Here is a 20,281-nt window from a genome sequence, read left to right on the forward strand (position 1 = left end):
GAAAAAATAATTTTAAAAAAAATATGAAGATAGTTTAAGGAGTTTCTGAGACAACTTCAATCATACAACATTTGCATTATGGGGGTGCCATAAGAAGAGAGAGAGCAAGATATTGAAAGCCTATTTAAAGAAATAATGACAGAAAACTTCCCCTCCAGAGTGAAAAAAAACATAGACTTATAAGAATAGGAAGCACAGAGAGTCCCAAATAAGATGAACCCAAAGAGGTTAACACTGGATACACCATAATTAAAATGCCAAGGGCTAAAGAGAAAGACAGAATCTTAAAAGCAGCAAGAGAAAAGCAGTTACCTGCAGGGATCACCCATATGACTGTCAGCTGATTTCTCAACAAAAACTATACAGGCAGCACATATACTAAAAATTGGAATGATACAGATAAGATTAGCATGGCCCCTACACAAGGATGACATGCAAATTTGTGAAGCATTCCATATTTAAAAAGGAAAAAAGAAGAAAAAGAAATTATGCAGGCCAGAAAGAAGTGGCAAGAAATATTCAAAACAATAAATAGCAAGGACCTAGAATCAAGATTATGACGCAGCAAAGGTCTCATTTAGAATTAAAGGTCAGATAAAGAGCTTCACAGATAAGAAAAAGCTAAAGAAGATAATCACCACCAAACCAGTATTACATTAAATGTTAAAGAGTATTCTTGGGAAAGGAAGAAGAAAAAAAGATTAAAAAATGTGAACAATAAAATACATATCTATCAACAATTGAACCTAAAAATCAAAATAAACAAACAAGAAATGTAATGGACAAAATAAACTAAGGAATAAAGTAAAATCAGAGGCATAGAAACATGGAACAGACTAAGAAATCTCAGAGGGAAGGAGTGAGGGGGAGGCACAAGAAGAGATTAACCAAAGATCTTACATGTATACTAGATGCTCAGTGCACAAATTCACGCACGGGTGGGGTCCGGCCAGCCTGGCCCCAATTGGGGCGGATTGAGGCTGGGGCTGTTGAGAGGAGGAGGTGGTGGGAAGTTTGCTGGCCAGCCCGCCCAGATCAGGGCCCTATCAGGCTCCAGGCCGGCTAGGGGAAGGGGCTGCAGGCAATTGGCTGGCAGGCCCAAACCCTGATTGGGATTGGGGAGCCATTTAGGGCTGGCTCTAGCCATGGGGAGGGTCTGTGGGTTGTGGGCTGCCTGGCCCTGCCCCTGAATGGGGTAAGGGGTGCCAATGGGGAGAGGGGGCAGTGGCCTCGGGGAGGGGCCATGGGTGCTTGACCAACTGGCCCTGCCCCTGATGAGATGAGGGGCCAATCTGGGGCAGGGCCAGGTGGGGGAAGGGCTGCTGGCTGATCAGGGTGGTGGAGGCCCATCAGGGGCATGGCCAGCTGAGGAGAGGGGCTGCAGGAGGTTGGCCACCCAGGCCCACCCCCTTTTGGGGTGATGGGGTGCAATCAGAGGCAGGCTGGCCAGTGGGGAGGGGCTGCGGGCCTTTTGTGATGGGTCAAGCTGATCTGGTATAGGGCTGGGTGGGGGGGGAGCGGGATTGTTTGGCCGGCCCACCCCACTCTTGATCAGCTTGGGACAGTCTGATCAGGGGCAGACAGGCAGGGGGGAAGGGCCTTGAGGTTGGCCAGCTGGCCCCACCCACGATCAGGCCAGTTCACTGGCCACAGTGGGTGTCCTAACAACCAGTTGTTATGGTCGTTATTGTCGCTAGCTTTTTATATATAGATATGCATTACCTCTGGATATAGACAGTAGGATGGTGAAAACCTGGGACAGTGTGGGAACTGGATGGAGGGGCCAATGGGGGCAATAAAGGGGAACACCTGTACTCAAAAATAAAGTTGTGTGTGTGTTTTTAAGAAGGAGACCACTGCATAATGACTAGATAGTGATGTGTGAATAAAATTGCTGTGTCGTACAGAGAAACCAGGGGTAACCGGGGTGGTGTGGGGGAATCTCCTGCAGGCAAAATCTTTTACTATTGAGGATTCCTTAAAGCAGGCAAAGTTTTTTCCTAATAATTTTTCTAGATAAAGGAAAAACAATATGCTCTCATATCTTGTCATGATTCAGTATTTTTGCTTCTTTCAACAACTCTGAAGGCTACCAACCTCTGTACTTCTAGTTATGTGAAATAACATGTCCTTCCTTATGTAAACCAATTAGAGTTAGGTTCTCAGTCATTTGCTATCAAAAATGCCTTTCTCTGCCTTGCTCACTGGGTGAACATCTTCTCAGCTTCGAGACCCTGTTCTTGTGCAGCATTGATTCACTACCTACCTTCCTAGTACTCCACACTTCTATCATACACCTGTGCTCTTAGTGAAATTTCTATTTCTGTTGGCTAGAAGCAAGCTCCTCAAGAAAAGGAAATAAGTCTCATTTATTTCATTTTTTCCAAAACTAAATGAGTCCCTGGCACAACAGTTGAAAGGTAAATGGATGGATGGATGGATGGATGGATGACCTTGGAAATAGAAAGTCTCTGTGACAACAGAAATGCTAAAGCATAACTATGAGTCAGGAAAAAAGGAGTAAAGAATGATAAAGGAAAGCATAGAAGTAGGGAGTTAGGAGACAGCAAAATGGAGGAAAATTGAGAGTATGATGATAAAAATCTGATATATGACCAGGTTAGGGTTTATGGAAATTTCTTTGGATGGGAAAAAAAAGATACATCATAATTAAAATGCATAATTAAAATGTATATAATTATATAAATGTTTTTAACACCAAGCCATAGAAATGAGATGTGTTGATGCCATTTTGGCATTTGTTATTTCATTTTGCAGCTGTTTATTTGCCTGATTCCTGTGTTAAGGGCAAGCAACTCAAAGGTAAACTAGTGCTTTGTTCTTCGTGGCATGCCCACTTCCTGACATGTCATTGAAGTTTGATGATCTGAGGAGTGAATGAAGACTTTAAAGCTTCAAAGTTAGACTTCACTAATTACTGAAAGCTCAGAAGAAATAACCTGCTGAATATTTTATTTGAAACTATTTGTTCCTCATTAAATCAAATTACTTCTTTAACACCCTCCAACAACAATAATATGGCTTTTATCTTGAATTTAGAAAGTAAGCCATTAAGTACAAAATAATATGCTTCAAACTTAAATCAGATTAACTAACAATGTCTTTTAGATATTGAGGTCTCTGAAAATCAGTAAAAAATATATTTTTTTCAAGCAAAAGTATTGTAAAGCCAGAATGGGGGGGTAGGGGAGGGAAGAAATAAAACATTCTTGACAGTGTCTTTAATGTAGCTTGGTGTCGTATTAATGTGAACAATATAATCCAGGTACTTTCCACATGCTATTAAAGTAATAAGATAAATGCATACCTTTGTTTTCTTCTGCTCCCATTTTCATAGTATTATTTGTGTTATTAATATTCTATATTTTCTCCTATAATGCTTAAAGTTTCATATAGTCATTTTCCCCGAAACAGTACTAGAATCGTAAGAACTTTCATTACCCTCATTTTGCAAATAGGGAAATGAAAGCATTAAAGAGGTTAGTTCTTTGCCATGTGGGAAATCCACTGAGGGTTCAGAAAATGAACTAGAGCCGAAACCGGTTTGGCTCAATGGATAGAGCGTCGGCTTGGGGACTAAAGGGACCCAGGTTCTATTCCGGACTAGGGCATGTACCTTGGTTGCGGGCATATCCCCAGAAGGGGGTGTGCAAGAGGCAGCTGATCGATGACTCTCTCTCATCGATGTTTCTAACTCTATCTCTCTCCCTTCCTCTCTGTACAAAATCAATAAAATACATATTTAAAAAAAAAAAAAAGAAAGAAAATGAACTAGAAAGATAGTAGAAAGGAAAGTGACTGCTTCCTCTGTCTGAGTTCACTTCCAAATAAATGTTTCTGGCTCTTTTGTCTCAAATCTGAGTAATATATGGTTTATTCTTCAAGGGGAAAAATTATCTTGGTTCCTATCCCTGGAGTGGTCCTAATTTTCATCCATTTAAAAATAATGAGTAGAACACAAAGACATTGGCAATACTAAACAAAGATTACATGATAAGAATATGAAGGCTCACAAACCTCTTTCCTGATTTTGATGTTATTGATTCATCTTTTAATTTATTAATAAACATTTATTTAGTCCCAGACATACTAGGCACTACACATCCTACATAATAAAAGGCTAATATGCAAATTATACTCACAGGCAGGAGTACGACTGACTGAGAGTTAGATGTGCGCTGACCACCAGGGGGCGGTGCGGACCATGGGGGCATTGGCTTCCCCTCCACCCCCCACTTCCCATTCTCCAGAGGCGGCAGCCATTAGAGACCATACCCGTGCAAGAATTTCATGCACTGGGCTTCTAATAATAGATAAGAAGAAAAATATGTACAGCCCCTGCCCGCAAGGTCTTCACAGTTTAGTGGGAGAGTCAAACACATCAGTAAACAGATGCAGTTTAATAAATGCTTAATTGAGGTAAACATCAAGCACAAGAGGAGCCCAGGAGGGGGCATCAACCTCAAACTAGGTGTTGACGATAGTGCCAGTAAATGGTGACAGAGAAGGAGACAGAAAAGGGACTGTTCAAAAAGTGGAGATAGTGGGGAAGGGAGGAAGCCATTTCCTAATCACAAAGGAAATCACTTGCAGGATACAGCCAATGTTGTAGGTGACTGAGCAGAGAGATGGAGGATCTAGATGCTCAGTGATTTCATTGAAGTGCTGAATCCATCAATCCTAGAACCACTCTATTTCAGATCTTGTTTTTAAGTGAGATAATCCGTTTCCATATAGTCTAACTTTAAATAAGATTTTCTATTTCTTGCAGCTAAACATATCCTAAGTGATATATAGAGGCTTGCGGGAGAGTTCATTACTAAACATGTTGAACTTGAAATGACTATACCACCTGAAGGTTTTCCAGGGATAGTTGGGTCGTGATAATTCTTGTGAAAACAGTTTTTAATTATTTTTAAATACTCAGTGTAAACACTTTGAGTATCTACACCCTAGGGACAGTTAAAATGGTTCGAAATGACACCATGGCATCCTGAAGCACCCAGATGCTTTTTGGCCTTCCTGCTCTGCCATTTCTAGATTGCTTGCTTTATTTATAGGCTTTTCCTCTCAGACACAGGTGCCACGCATCCCATCCTCGCCCAACAATGTTTGAAGGCCAAAGTCAAGCATATTTTTCTATCTTCTTTCTTGAGAGCAAGGAAAGTTTTGGAACCAATGCTCAGAAGTGGTTGATTAGTATTTGAAGGTCTCTAGTTGGAAGTTTGCATTCAGAGGTGGCTATAGCAAGTGTTTCAAACAAGGTTAGCTAAATCTGACCAGAAGATTCACTAATTAGTATAAGACAGTGGTCGGGAAACCGTGGCTCATGAGCCACGTGCGGCTCTTTGGCCCCTTGAGTGTGGCTCAGCATTAAAACCGCTTCTTCAAAATAAACTTCGCATGGGCCACAAAGTTTCGATCGCACTGTATGTGCGTGCCTGCACATGATATTTTGTGGAAGAGCCACATTCAAGGGGCCAAAGAGCCGCATGTGGCTCGCGAGCTGTGGTTTGCCAACCACTGGCATAAGAGATTTTGGAAATCATTTTTCACCTGTGAAATGAAGGGTATTCAGATACATGACCAGCATTTTTGCCTTTGCAAAATGAAGTGTAAGAATGTGGCAAGTTCAGAAGTCCAGCTCTTTTATAGTAGCATCCTGAATCTTGACCCTCTGTGACTATAAGGCTTGCTGGTTTTGCTGTTAGAATATTGTCACATTCCTATTTATCACTTTATTCATACAAAAGTGACTACTATGTAAAAGTTGGGGAACTTCTCTGGCATACAGAATCAGGGATTATGCTTCTTTTTGTGTCTGCTTGCCAAAATATATATATATATTTTTGTACCTGTGGCACAATTCCTGTGAGACTTTCTTTATTACTACATATCACTGGAAAACAAGTTGTGGGTGGGCAGACATATAGCACCTGTGTGCCTCTAATTGTTGAAGCCACGGAAAGTCCTCCTGGAATCCTGGAAAGGGCCTGGGAATGGAAATTTTCTGGGAGAACCATCACTCATTAAGTACCATCCCATTCAAAAGGTCTCCTTTCTTCATCACTGCTTCATGTATATCTCTCCTAAAACACCCAGCTAGTCAAAAGGAAAGCAATTCCTGATAAGAGAGGAATTACTAAGAGTGCACTCATTGATGCTCCCATTCAAGTGCTTCCACGGATAGAACTTCACCCTTTATTTGGCCTCTGTGCATGTGGTTTTCTGACACCCATCACTCGCAGTCAGGAACGTGGTCAGCACTTCCTCAGGGCCAGCGTCTCCCCAGCTCTCATCTCCTTCCTTTCCCTCTTGAGTTATTATACCAGAAAGCAGATGCGAGTGAGTGATATTTTTCCAGCTTTATTGAGGAACAATGAACAGATAAAACATGTATATTTCAGGTAAACAAATGATGTTTTGTGTTTTGATATATTTGTGCATTTTGAAATGATTACCACAATTCGCTAATTAACAAATCCATCCTCCCACATAGTTACCTCTTTTTTTGTGTGTGGTAAGAACACTTGAGACCTGCACTTAGCCAATTTAAAGTATGTAATATGTTATTATTAACTGTACACAGAACGCTGTACATTAGGTATCCAAAACTTACTTATCTTATAAATGAAAATTTGTACCCTTTGACCAACATCTCCCCCTTTTCCTCACCGCTCCAAGCCTCTGCAACAATCACTCTGTTACTCTGAGTTCAAGGTTTTTAGATTCCACATAAAAGTGGGATCCTGCTGTATTTGTCATTCTGTTTCTAACTTATTTCATTTAGTACAATGTCCTTCAGGCTTATCCATGTCACAAATGACAAAAAAATATTTATCTTTTTCTTAAGGCTGAATAATATTCTGTGTGTGTGTGTGTGTGTGTGTGTGTGTGTCACATTTCTTTATCCTCTAATCCATTGACAGACATGTGCAAATATTTCTTAAAGGTAATGATTTTACTTCCTTTAGATGTATACCCAGAAGCAGGGATGTTGGATCAGATGGTAGATCTACTTTTAATTTTTTTGAGCAACAAACATACTGTTTTGAGAATGGCATGCCCACCAATAATGTATAGGGGTTTTCTTTTCTCTACATCCTTGCCCTTTTGGGATTATTTGAATTAATAGGTATGATATCTCATTGTGGTTTTCATTTGCATTTTCTTGGTGATTAATAAAATTGAGCATTTTTTCATATACCCATTGACCATTTATATATCTTATTTGGAGAAATGTCTATATAGACTCTTTATCCATATTTTAATTAAGTTATTTTTATGCTATTGAGTTGTATGATAACTTATATATTTTAGATATTAGACCTTATCAGATACATGATTTACAAATATTTTCCCCCAATCTGTAGGTTCCTTTTAATTTTGATAGTTTTCTTTGCTGTGCAGAAGCTTATTAGTTGTACATAGTTCCACTTGTTCATCTTTGCTTTTTGCTTTTTCTTTCTTTTTTTTTTTCTTTTTTGTTAATCCTCACTTGAGGATATTTTTCCCATTGACTTTCAGAGAGTGGAAGGGAAAGAGGGGGAAAGAGATAGAGAGAAAGAAAGAGAGAGAAATATCAATAAGAGAGACCCATTGACAGGCTGCCTCCTGCATGCACCCCACCTGAGGGCCAAAAGTGAACCTCCAACCCAGGTACCTGCCTTTGAGCAAAAACCAAACCCAAGACCCTACGGTGTGTGGGCTGCTGCTCCACCTCTGAATCACATTTTCTCCATATTTTTTCTTCTAAAAGATTTAAGGTTTCAGATCTTTAATCCATCTTTTAATATATTTTTATTGATTTCAGAAAGGAAGAGAGATGGAGAGGAAGAAACATCAATGACAAAAGAGAATCATTGATCAGCTACCTTTTGCACACACCCCCCCCTCACACACACACACACACACACTGGGGATCAAGCCTGAAACCTGGACATGTGTCTTGACTGGAATAAAACCCAGGACCCTTCCATCCCCAGGCTGACACTCTATCCACTGAGCCAAACCAGCCAGGGCTCTTTAACCCATTTCGAGTTGATTTTTGTGTACAGAATAAGATAACGGTCCAATTTCATTCTGTTATGTTTATTGGTTTTCCCAACACGACTTTTTGAAGAGTCTATCTTCCCTATTGTTTATTCTTAATGCATTTGGTGAATATTATTTGACCATATATCAATAACTTATTTAAAATATAACTTTGAATTGACTCTAATTACAAGTGTACAGATGTTACATTTGATTTTTATAAGACTATCCATTGTTTTATATAAAAAATAAAAATTTTAAGTTTTTTAAATCAGTTTATTATTTATAAATTGCATTCCATTAATTACATTAGTTATAATTAATGTGAGATCTCTTTTTGAGATTTGATGTTGTAAGTTACAGAAACTGACTCTCCTAATATAGATTACTTATTTGAGGGGAAGGTTCTTATTTCATATGGAAAATAAGAAATAACCTGAGTTGTTATTTTTCTTTTAACTGAATGTGCGATACCACAAACCAGCTTCCCACAACAAAATTATAAATTCTTCCCACAAGAGTTCCTATGCCTATTATGGAGACACCCCCTTCCTCTAATTGTCTCAAATTTCCAAGCTCTCACCTCTCCTGGTGCGGCATTATGAAACCAAATGTGTCAGTTTTATATTGGAAAAAATGTTAAGTTGATGACTTCTATTTTCTTTGGAAAGGAGGAACTGTGAGTGCAAAATCTAAGGCAATTCAGAACAGGTTAACAGATGCCCTTGGCTGGAGAAAGAACTTCTAATTTCCCATAAATGATATAGCACATTTATTCAAATAGCCCTTGTGGTTCCTATAGTATAATAAATGTAAAATTTTCCAGCATGACCAGGAAGTAGAATATTGAATTTTTTTAAATTGAAGTACACTGCATATTATATAAACAGAGTATGGAAATTCCAATTCTACAGACACAGGTATTTGGGGGAGATGGGTCTTGTCAATAAATTGGAATATCCTCACTGGTGCTTTGTTAGCCATTGCCTAGTACACAGTAAGCCCTGCTCTTTTATTAACCACCTGTGAAAACAAGGGCAAAGGATCAACTAGGTCATGGGCAGATTCCCAGATTCCCTCTGATAAGCTAGAAATAGATACTGCTAAAAAAAAAAAATGGGCTGACCTCTTCCTTTTATATCTTTCTCCTTTCAACATATCAGCAACCCACTTAGAAAATATTTATTATTCTTATCTGAATTACAAATGCAGGAGTAACCTCACTTGAAAATGATGCTTTAAAATTTACAAAATTATACACTCAACTTTTCTTTTTTAGTTTGCAATATATGTGTCCATCAGCTCTAATTGATCTGGAACGTTTGGCATTTTTACCTTTCTCTACGGTTATTAATGGATAGTCTCTGATAGTCAAACCTATACAATGTAAATTTTCATGGTTTATGAGAACTATTTATTTTACTTTATTCTAAGAGAAGCCAAGAAACTATTCTCTCTCTCTCTCTCTCTCTCTCTCTCTCTCTCTCTCTCTCTCTCTCTCTCTCTCTCTCGGCTATGCCTGTCTTCAATATCAGGAGAGGGCCAGCCTGTTTTCCAACTCAGTCAAACCCAGCTGCACTCCTTCTCTCAGTAGGAGGCCCTGTTCTCTCTCTCTCTCTCTCTCTCTCTCTCTCTCTCTCTCTCTCTCTCTCTCTCTCTCTCTCTCTCTCTCTCTCTCTCTCTCCCTCTCTCCCTCTCTCTCTCTTTCTCTCCCAGCAGGGATGCAACTGAATATCTAGTTTGGAAAATTCCTATCTGAGTATACTGGGTATATCATGCCACTATGTTTAACATCTTCTGAAAGTAGAAACCCAGCATGAGAAATCATCATGGCTTAAAAGGAATGGGATAGGATTCTTACCAGCTCTTTAAAATGTCTTCCTTCTTTGGCATGGGACAGTTTCTGATTTTTCTCAGGAGCATGAAAAGAAACTAGAAAACTAACATTTGATTGCATGGAAATATAAATTACTTTCTACTAAAAATAATTATGTCAAAGAATATGTCTAGCAGAGAGGTTTTTTTTAATAGAGTATTTATTTTTATAGGTAACTTAGGATTCTTTTCTCTTCTATTGTGATTCATGGAAAACTGAAAATATTTAACTCTAAAGAAATGCAGGAAAACTGGTTTGTACTATAAAACAGAGATGCAGCCAGCAGAGTTTCCCCCAATAATGTTCAAATAAAGATAATGCAGAGTTAGGTTGGGATGAAGGGTTATAGATATTTATCTCCAAAAGTTTACAATATACTTTTAAGCACACTGCCCTCCATAGATACTCTCAAGGCTGGACTTCAAGACAACAATAAAACATAGAAAATTAAAATCAATTTGTTGAAAGAAATCAGTTGCCTATGGTTGTGAACACATCCAAGAGCTTTTCTGTTAATAGGTATCCAGGAGCCTCTCCACTAAATTCCCATTACCACAGCCTTGATGTAGCTTCAAAAGAGTGTGACTGGAATATGATACTAAAAAAGGAAGCTGAAACCCAATTAACTAAGCTACCCTAGATTTTAACAAAGACTGTGCCAAGAAAAGAGACGGATGGGCATGGAGCCTAGACAAGGAAAGCAGAACAAGCAGCAATTTTGTTATTGATAGTGTAAGTTCTGCACTGCCCAAGAAAGTCATGCTTTGACCAGTTGACTTAAGCTTCTCCATCTACTGGAAGGATTACCCTTAGAGTGGAATTGGATCCAATGTTTAATTCCCCTGAGTCCTAGTTTCTCCATCTGTAAAAACAATAGGGGTGAATTCAGAGAGGTGTTGACAGTATTGGGAGATTTTTTTTCCAGATATAAAAAAATTCATCCTAAAATTCATATGAAATTTCAAGGGTTTCCAAATAGCCAAGAAGATCTTGGAAAAGAAGAACGAAGTTGAAAGTCTGATTTCAAAACCTACTACAAAGCTACAGTGATCAAAGCAGTGTGGTACTGGCATAAAGACATATAGACCAATGGAATAGAATAGAGAGCTCAAAAATGAACCCTCACGAATATGGTCAAATGAATTTTCACAACAGTGCCAAGACAGTCTTTCTAGAAAATAGTGTTACAAAAATTAGATATCCACATGCATAAACAAATACATTTGGATCCTTACTTTACACCATATTACAAAAACTAACTCAAAAAAGGATCTAAGATCTAAATGTAAGAACTAAGCTCTACAATGTAAAGAACTAAAACTCTTAAAAGAATACATAGAGCCCTAGCTGGTTGACTCAATGGATAGAACCTTGGCCTGCCGACTGAAGAGTCCCAAGTTCAATTCCAGCGAAGGACAGATGCCAGGTTGTGGACTTGATACTCAGTAGGGGCATGCAGGAAGCAGCTGATCAATGATTCTCTCTCTCATCATTGATGTTTCTATCTCTCTCTCCCTCTCCCTTCCTCTCTGAAATCAATTTTAAAAAAAACACTTTTTAATGAGAAAATTTTTTAGATATAGATGACTGACAAAACTATCTAAAGAGCTGAAACTTGAATCCTAGAAGCAGTGACTACCTGAGCCTCTGAGGCTTGGTCCAGGCCACCATCTGGGTTCTGTGGATGTCCTAATTTCAAGATGGGACCTTTTCTCATCCTTTGAAAAAGTTTTTTTTGTTTGTTTGTTTTTTTATTTTATTTTATTTGAGAGAGAGAGGAAGGAAGAGGGATAGAGAGGTAGAAACATCGATGATAGAGAAACATTGATTGGCTGCCTCCTGCATGCCCCCTACTGGGGATCAAGTCCACAACCCTGAAATGTGCACTGACTAGGAAGCAAACCAGTGACTTCTTGGTTCATGACTCAACCACTGAGTCACCCCAGCCATGCTTACCTTACTTTTTGGAAAACAGATTTTTATAGAATACCCAGGAATGATTTTCTAAACTACAGTTCCTTTTCTTCCTGTATGAGGCTGGCTATGTTGTTAGAGTAAGAACAAGATAAAAACTTACAACCAAAAGACCTTCTGAAACTGCCCAACTACTCTGAAATCTCTCAGTGTGGAAACTGTCTTTCTTAAACTGCCACCATTGTTTAGGGACAGTGAGTGAGCAGAAAAACAGTACCATTCAACTAAAAGGGTGCAGTTTATAATTTCTGTGTGAAATTATAAAAAGAACTAGAGGCCCAGTGCATGAATTCATGTACAGGTGGGATCTGGCCTGCCTGGCCTCAATTGGAGCGAATAGGAGCTGAGCCTGTCAGGAGGAGGAAACAGTAGGAGGTTGGCTGGCCAACCTGCTTGCCCAGGCTGGCTGGGGGATGGGGGCAGAGGACACAGGCAATTAGCTGGCAGGCCCCAATCCCACCCCTGATTGGGTCCGTGGCCAGGGAAGGGGCTGTGAGAGGTTGGCCAGCCAGCTCCACTCCCAATTGATGTGGGGGGCATTCAAGGGTGAAATTGGCTGGTGGGAGGGGCTGTAGGCCTATCAGGGTGGTGGGAGCTGATCAGGGGTGAGGCCAGCTGTGGTGAGGGTCTGTGTGTGGTGAACTGACTGGGCCAGCCAGACCTGCCCCCAAATGGGGTGTAGGGGCCAGTGGCCTAGGAGAGGGATCATGGGTGGTTGGTCAGCTGACCCTGCTCCTGATTGAAGTGGAGGGACTGATGAGGGGCAAGTCTGGCTGGGGGAGGGGCTGCAGAAGGTTGACTGGCCAGCCCCACCCCCTATTGGGATTGAGGGGGGCAATTCGGGGTGGGGTTGGCAGGCCAATTAGGGTGGGATGGGCTGATCAGGGACAAGGCTAGCTGCAGGGAAGGGCCACTGGGTTGTTGGCCAGCTGCCCTGCCCTCAATCGAGATGGGTGAGGCCGATCCAGGATGGGGATGGCCAGGGAGAGGGGCTGCAAGAGATTGGCTGGGAGCCCCACCCCCTGATCTGGCCAGTTCGCTGGCCACAGTGGGCATCATAGGGACCAGTCATTCTGATCCTTCCAGAGTTCTGGTCACTGGCTTTTTAGATATATACTAGAGGCCTGGTGCATGAAATTCATGCATGGGGGAGTATGTCCTTCATCCCAGCCTGCAACAGCTCCAATCTGGGACCCGTAGGATTGGGCCTAAACAGGCAGTCTGACATCTCTCTCACAATCCAGGACTGCTGGCTCCCAATTGCTCGCCTTCCTGATTGCCCCTAGCCTCTTCTGCCTGCCAGCCTGATCACCCCCTAACTACTTCCTTGCCAGCCTGATTGATGCCTAACTGCTCCCCTGCCAACCTGTTAGCCCCTATTGCTCTTCCTTGCTGACCTGATTGCCCACAACTGCCCTCCCTTAAAGGCCTGGTTCCTCCCAACTGCCCTCCCCTGCTGGCCATCTTATGTCCACATGGGAGCAGCCATCTTGTGTGTTGAAGTTATGGTCAATTTGCATATCACTTTTTTATTAGATAAGATAGAGGCCTGGTGCACAGGTGGGGGTCAGCTGGTTTGCCCTGAAGGGTGTCCCAGATCAGGGAGGAGGTTCCCTTGGGGCATGGGGCAGCCTGGGTGAGGGACCTGTGGTGGTTTGCAGGCTAGCCAAGCCCCCCAGCGACCCAAGTGGTGGCCCTGGTATCTGGGATTTATTTATCTTCTACAATTGAAACTTTATAGCCTTGAGTGGAGGCCTGGGCCCATCAAGATATATAGAAAGCTTAGCTTCCTCTATCACCAAGGAAACCCAAGCCTCCTCTTTGCTCTGTGGGTTAATTTACATATTTGCTCATGATTGGCTGGTGGGCATGGCTTGTGGGTGTAGCAGTGATGGTTGATTTGCATATTACTCTCTAATAGATAGGACTAGAGGTCTGGTGCATGAAATTCGTGCACTGGGGGAGAGGGGGTCCCTCAACCCAGCCTGCACCCTCTCCAATCTGGGACCTCTCAGGGGATGTCTGACTGCTGGTTTAGGCCAGATACCACAGGGAAACATTGATTGGCCCAGAGATGATGACTACCATAGAATCCTGTGGGATTGGGCCTAAACCAGCAGTCAGACATCCCTCTCACAAGCCGGGACTGCTGGCTCCTAATCATTTGCCTGCCTGCCGAATCACCTCCTAACTGCTCCCCTGCTAGTCTAATTAACACCTAACTGCTCCCCAACTGTCCTCCCCTACCTGAATGATCTTGCCCCAACTATCCTCCCCTGCAGGCCTGATTACCCCTAACTGCCCTCCCCTACAGACCTGATCTAGCTCCCAACTGCCCTCTTCTGCTGGCCAATTTGGTTCTGATTGGTTGGTTTCTATGCCAGTCAGTGTCAAAAGTTCCACCTCCTAGGCAGCCATTGGTTCCTCAGAGTTCACCCAGATTTGGTTCTGATTGGTTGGTTTCTATGCCAGTCAGCATCAAAAGCTCTGCCTCTTAGGCAGCTATTGGCTCCTCACACTTGACCCAGATTTAATCCTTAATGGTCAGTTTCTATGCCAGTCAGCATCTCTGGGCCTATCAATAGGGTCTGATTAGAAAGACAGAGTTGATCAGCAGCAGGCCTGGAGAGAAAGAGAGAGGCAAGTGCTGATGAACAGCTGCCACAGAGGCTACTGATTAGACCATGCTTCTCTCTTCAGGCCTCTCTCCAGGCCTGATTTGCAGCCCTGTCAGCAGTGAGTGCTAGGTCACCGGGCCTTCAGGCTGTTCCACAGCAACCCAGTGCTGACTGCAGGACTGACTTCCAGTTGATCGATCCTCTGATTGTGATGGACACAGGGTTTTTATATATTAGGGTAGATAAGAAAGAAATCCATTCTCCATATATTTCAGCCCCCTCTGTCTTTCCAAGGCTAAGATGGGAGACTCTTTTAAGTGCTCCTGTGGCATCTAATGTTAACCCATAAGCCTTCTCTGCATTGATACTGCCTCTTTACCTAACTATATTTCCCACCAGAATATGAGCAACTTTAGGAACTGTGTCTTTTCCCCGGAGCTAATGCTGTCCTGGTACACAGTAAGAACACCGGTAACTCTTGGATAAAATAAATGAATAGCATACTTCTGTGTTTCATTGGCTCTATGACCCTATCAATTATAAGACACTTCAATTGTAATACTACTAAGAAAGAAAAAATCATAATCAGAAGATATAAGACACATTATAATTTTAGGATTGTGATCACCTTCATTTCACGCCTGGAACAGGGAAGATATTACCTAAAAAGGTTGAAGACTAATCAGCATCACTTTGTAAATAGACACATGCACACAGAATTGCACATACAGAAACTTTCCCTTTTTACTTAGTTCACTTGACTTCTTTATCTTGAGCTTTACCTCTAAGACCAGATTTGTTTCAAATGTAATTGAATTGCTCTCTTATCTGAACACCAGTTAACTAAAGATGGATAGAGGGACTCATTTGTCCCTATTTCTTAGCTATGGTTATGTGCTGAGGCTGAACTCAACAACAAAAAGTGAAAAAAGTATTATTTGTTGCTTCTACTAAGGCAGCTTAAATGATGGGGATCAGTGCATCCAAAGGGGAAATATTTTTGCCATCAGGCAAGATTATAATAAAAGAAGCTCATTTATCAGCTAATGAGTGGAAACATGTAACAGCAAAATTACTAGGTAGTGAAAAAACAGGACCGGGCTATGGCACTTTTAATTGGATCTCAAAACAGTCCCACACTGTCATCAACAAAACCTTGTCATCAGCAGGATGCAAATGAAAATGTCCCTTTCCACTCTGTGATACACCATGAAACTAAGATCAAGAAAGTTAAACAAATTAAGGAAAATCAAATGGTAATTATTACTATACACAAAAAATACATTTATATATAAATATGTACATACACACACAATAGAATTTAAATTTGATTGCATAGAAAGTGAGATCGTGTATGAATATGTGATTGGAAATCCTCAAACACCACACAAATAATAATGATCAGTAGAAGCCTGTTATAATTCAGAGGTCAGACTTTTGAATCAAACAGACGTGGGCTGCAATCCTGGCTCTATCACATCCCTCCTCTATGACCTTGAGCATGTCTTATTCTCTCTAAGAGTCAAAGTCCCCATCTATAAAATGGGAATTATAAGGAAATGTACCTCTGGGAGAGTGTATGTAGAGCACTTAGAAGAATGGCTGGAAAATAGCAAGAGCTCTGTAAATTTTAGTTCCTTGCATTTAACTAAATTAGATGCCCATTTACCATGCCCACATGACTGGTTCTTCCCACACACCCTGGCACTTACTTTGTGGTGTTTTCATTTCATTACTCCCAGTTTGGTTTCATCACCCTCTCTATCTAGTCTATACCCCAGAGTCAACTACTACATATACTACTGCATGGATCCCTTTATCCCCTCCTATCTCACCCTCCTACTATTTCTTTTTGTAACTCCTCAGGCTGAGTTTATTTCAGTGGCTGCCTAGCTCCAATGTTCCCAACTCTAATCCAACCTACATGGCTCTACCTTTTTATCTTCCCAGAATGAAATCCCAAGCATGATGTTTTTCTGTTCAAAATTCTCAGTGTCGCCACTGCCAAATGAATTAACTTTTCACTACAGCACTCAAGACTTTGGGTCTCAATCTACCTTTCCCTGTATTTTTTCAATCTAGCCAATCTAATGTACATATTGCTATACTACATACCCTACATCCAGGATTTTGTTCATACAATTTTCTTTTCATCTCTGCCTTTAAAAATCCTAACCTTCTCTCTAGACAAATCTCAAATTCCACCTTTTTTACAATGTACCTTCCAGAGACTCTAACCTCCTTTGAACCATTTATGTGTCTCTCTTTGGGACACTTCTATTTAGCCTTACCTTAGGGCTACTTCTGTCATAAGACTTTTCTAAACTATCATCTATCCATGGCTTTGCTCATGCCAAGTAGACGAATAATATGCATGTTACCTCGCTATGTTTAATTGGTTATATTTGAGTACATGTATTTACTTTGAGGCCCTGTATCACATATGACCCTAAAACAAAGATAATCAAATCAACTCTCTGTTGTTGTTGCTGTACTTTGCAATGAAGGGTAGGTCCTGAGTTGCTAGAATGTTTACCCAACAGAAAGTCTTCATTCAGTTCATTAAAACTGTACATCATCAGTTCATTTAACATGCAAGAAATATAAACTTGGCCTTGACCTCCACTCAGCTAACTAGAATACTACTAAAATAATTTAAAGAGAAAACTGAACACATTTTTGAGTGGTTCTAGAAAAAATACTACAGTTCTTGCTATAACAGAGGGCTTGGTGAAATTCTCTTAATTCAAAGGTTCGTTTAATCCTTTTATATAAACTTGTAGACTGTCAAATGAAACTGTTTCCTAAATTATATTTTAACCCTGTCTTCATTGTTTGGCAGTTTCCATTGCTAATGAGGCTTCTTGGATTCAAGTCAGCAAGTCAAACAAAAATGATTTGTTAACGAAAAGTATTATTTTCCATTATAATATTTTAGTAATGGATCCTCAAAGACTTCTCAGTTATATAAGTCTAGTTCTAAGTTTTTTTGCCAAGACTATGACCAAAAATTGCTCAAGAGGTACTTGGTATTTGGAAAAAACATCATTCAAGAAACTCTGCCTTCCTAAATTGGATTACCAAGAACTTTGAAATGATTGTGTAACTCAATCCAATCAGAATATTTAACAATTAAAATTCAGTAATGCCAAAAAAAAGAAAAAAGGTAAATAACTCAAGATGCTGCCTTATAAAAGTAGCAGAATATATTTTCCAAACAACTTCTTTCTCCTGCCTTTAAGTCTCAGAAAACAATCACAGTAACACTCATATTATGAATAGTTGCATCAGTCAGTTCCTTTGTTTATTGCTCTTTATACACTGAGTGATCATCATTTCCAAATTTGCCCAGATTGCTTTGATATCACCCGATTTATTTTAAATAGAGCAAATTCTTAAATTCTATAATCCAATTCGCACAGTGTTCATTTTCATATAAATTCACAGGCCAGTGGTTTTTTTTTTTTTTAATAAAAGCTTTTCCAGATGATATTACCCCTAATATTTTATTGAAACACTGTCGGCTCTGAAGCACCATGGGTAGTTAAATAAAGGTCAAAATTGGTGATTGCTAAGGCCCCAGTGCTTATTGTCCTTGCCTTCCTTCACATCCTGTGAGAACTTTATGAGGCTTTACACACTTCCTCTCACTAGTAAGAGTTCCCCCTTAATGTCTTATTTACTTATAATGTTAAACAACTTTGTTCACTGAAAGCATTCACCAAATTATCAGAACTCTCCTCCAAAGCCATTCCTTCTATAACATCATTGGGAATACTCACCATTGGCATTTCAATAACTGATGGTCTGGGGATAGAAGTCTGAAAAGTAACTACTTCACCGTCCAAATCGCCATCTGGAGACCCAGGCATATCCGCAGAGATCTCAGCAGGCTGGACAGCAGTGTGGTTACTTGAATTCCGATTTGCATTGCCATTTCTGTCTAAATGGGTGCTGGAATCTCGCCTTTTCTCTTCTTCCTCTTTCAGGTGACTTGAGTGTCGACATGCTTTGATCATGGGCTGATCATAGATGGTGGAATGAGTATCAGGCGCTATGGGCTGATCACAGGGAGCATTCTCCCTCGATTTCCCAAAACAGGCCAGCAGAGCTGAACATGGAAATGGATGCATCCTTCTAGATGGAGATTTCAGTCTTTTGGCGAACCTTGCTTTCCATGTGGACATAACCTGCAGTGAAACATGACAAAGTTCATGCTTTGAAAAGAAAAAGTTCCAAGGGCTCAGATCACCTCCAGTCTCCTTATTGTAAATAACTATTTCCTTGCCTGAAGAGAAGGACTTTGTAGTAGTTGCCCTTAAATAGATTAAAATATGGCAAGGCCACCCTCCCTGAGAGTCACTCAGCGGCCGTCGCCCTGCGAAGGCGCTCCTCCTGGACGATTTTGCCAAAGAAAGCTGTCTGTGAGATACGTGGTTGGCTCAGGTTACAGTCCCCAGGCAGGGCAAACGCTTCCGTGCAAGGCAGTGCCAAGTCAATAGACAGTTGCTTCAGGTTACCTCGGAGGCATAAAGATAATGTAGCCTGATAGTATCCGCTATAATAGCGTCAGCCTGTGTATCAATAACATCATAACAGCCGCATAACCTTCTTCAGTTACCCACTTCAAATATTTATTCCTCCAAACAAAACAACCCCACCCAGATATCTATCACAAATGAAGACCCCCCCCCCCAAGAGGATCCTTGACCTTGGCAGCTATTTCATTATTAAAATGGGAGGCAGACTTGAATCTTTTGTCTGGAGAGATCCAAATTTGGATTTGATGTCACAAGGACTTTTCTGGATCTTTCCTGCATCTTTGCCTCAAACTTCCTGGGTTCAGAATCCACAATTGCCCTGATATGTCTTTGTTAAGTTGCTTTGTACTATCATGCTGAGTCCTTGATTAATTTTCAACAACACCAAAAGAAAAACACAAATAAAATGGGCCCATAAACAATTAACACAGGTATTATGTATGTGTGAATGTGTGTTCTGTTCACCTACTGTATGTATTAATTTCCGAAAATAAGACCTTTTTGAACATACGTCTTCTACTTTTCAACACATTAATATGTGAATGGTGAAAAATAATAATTATAGCCATATTCTAAGACAGTGCTCAAAATGGGTATTTTTTTTTTCTCCTTAGCCAAGCATCTGCTAGGAATGTTAGAGAAATACAATACTATAATGGTTTTACCATTAATAGTGACTTTTAGGTCAAGATTTCAGTGTATATTACTCATTCTAATTTTCTTGGTTGCTCTCTCTTTTAATTTAATATCAAGATGTGCTCTTAACCGACAGTTGGGGGCAGGGACAAGTGCTGGGAGGTGGCTAGGGAGAGGTCAATGGAGGACAAAGGAGACATATGTAATGCTTTCAACAGTAAAGAATTTAATTTTTTTTTTAATGTGCTTTTAAGCCCAGACAGGTGGTAGATATTATAGCACTAAATCCTGTGTTACAGACGCAGCAACCAATTCTTTGGAATTTCAGGAAGCAAGGTTAAGCTACTGAGGAGGACCAGTTAAAAGCCCAAGATCCCTCCTACCCTATCTGGTCTTTGAGTCTGGAAATCATCTTATCAACATAACATCTGTACTTATAATATGTTTTGAATAGGCTGTTATATCCATTACACAAGAAGTCACACATGACTTGAGAAAGAGTAAATTCAGCATCAAATGCAGGCTTTGTTTTATTCTTTACCAAAATTTAGAAATAATGTATTAAAAGCTGTCACTTACTT

General features: G+C 40.5%; 1 protein-coding gene across 1 annotated transcript in view; it reads right to left on the minus strand.

The window, feature by feature from the left end:
* FAM107B (family with sequence similarity 107 member B) overlaps positions 1-18,710 on the minus strand; it is a gene marked incomplete at its 5' end in the record, with an annotated part of 241,681 nt that extends 222,971 nt beyond the window's left edge. Inside the window, one exon of the mRNA XM_084868848.1 lies at positions 18,306-18,710. Within this exon, the coding sequence (XP_084724974.1) occupies positions 18,306-18,710 (405 nt within the window). The remainder of the gene's footprint in view (positions 1-18,305) is intronic.
* Positions 18,711-20,281: the final 1,571 nt, after the last annotated feature.

The sequence above is a fragment of the Pipistrellus hanaki genome (assembly GCF_964339955.1).
Source record: "Pipistrellus hanaki genome assembly, chromosome: 1".
In the NCBI taxonomy this organism is placed as follows: domain Eukaryota; kingdom Metazoa; phylum Chordata; class Mammalia; order Chiroptera; family Vespertilionidae; genus Pipistrellus; species Pipistrellus hanaki.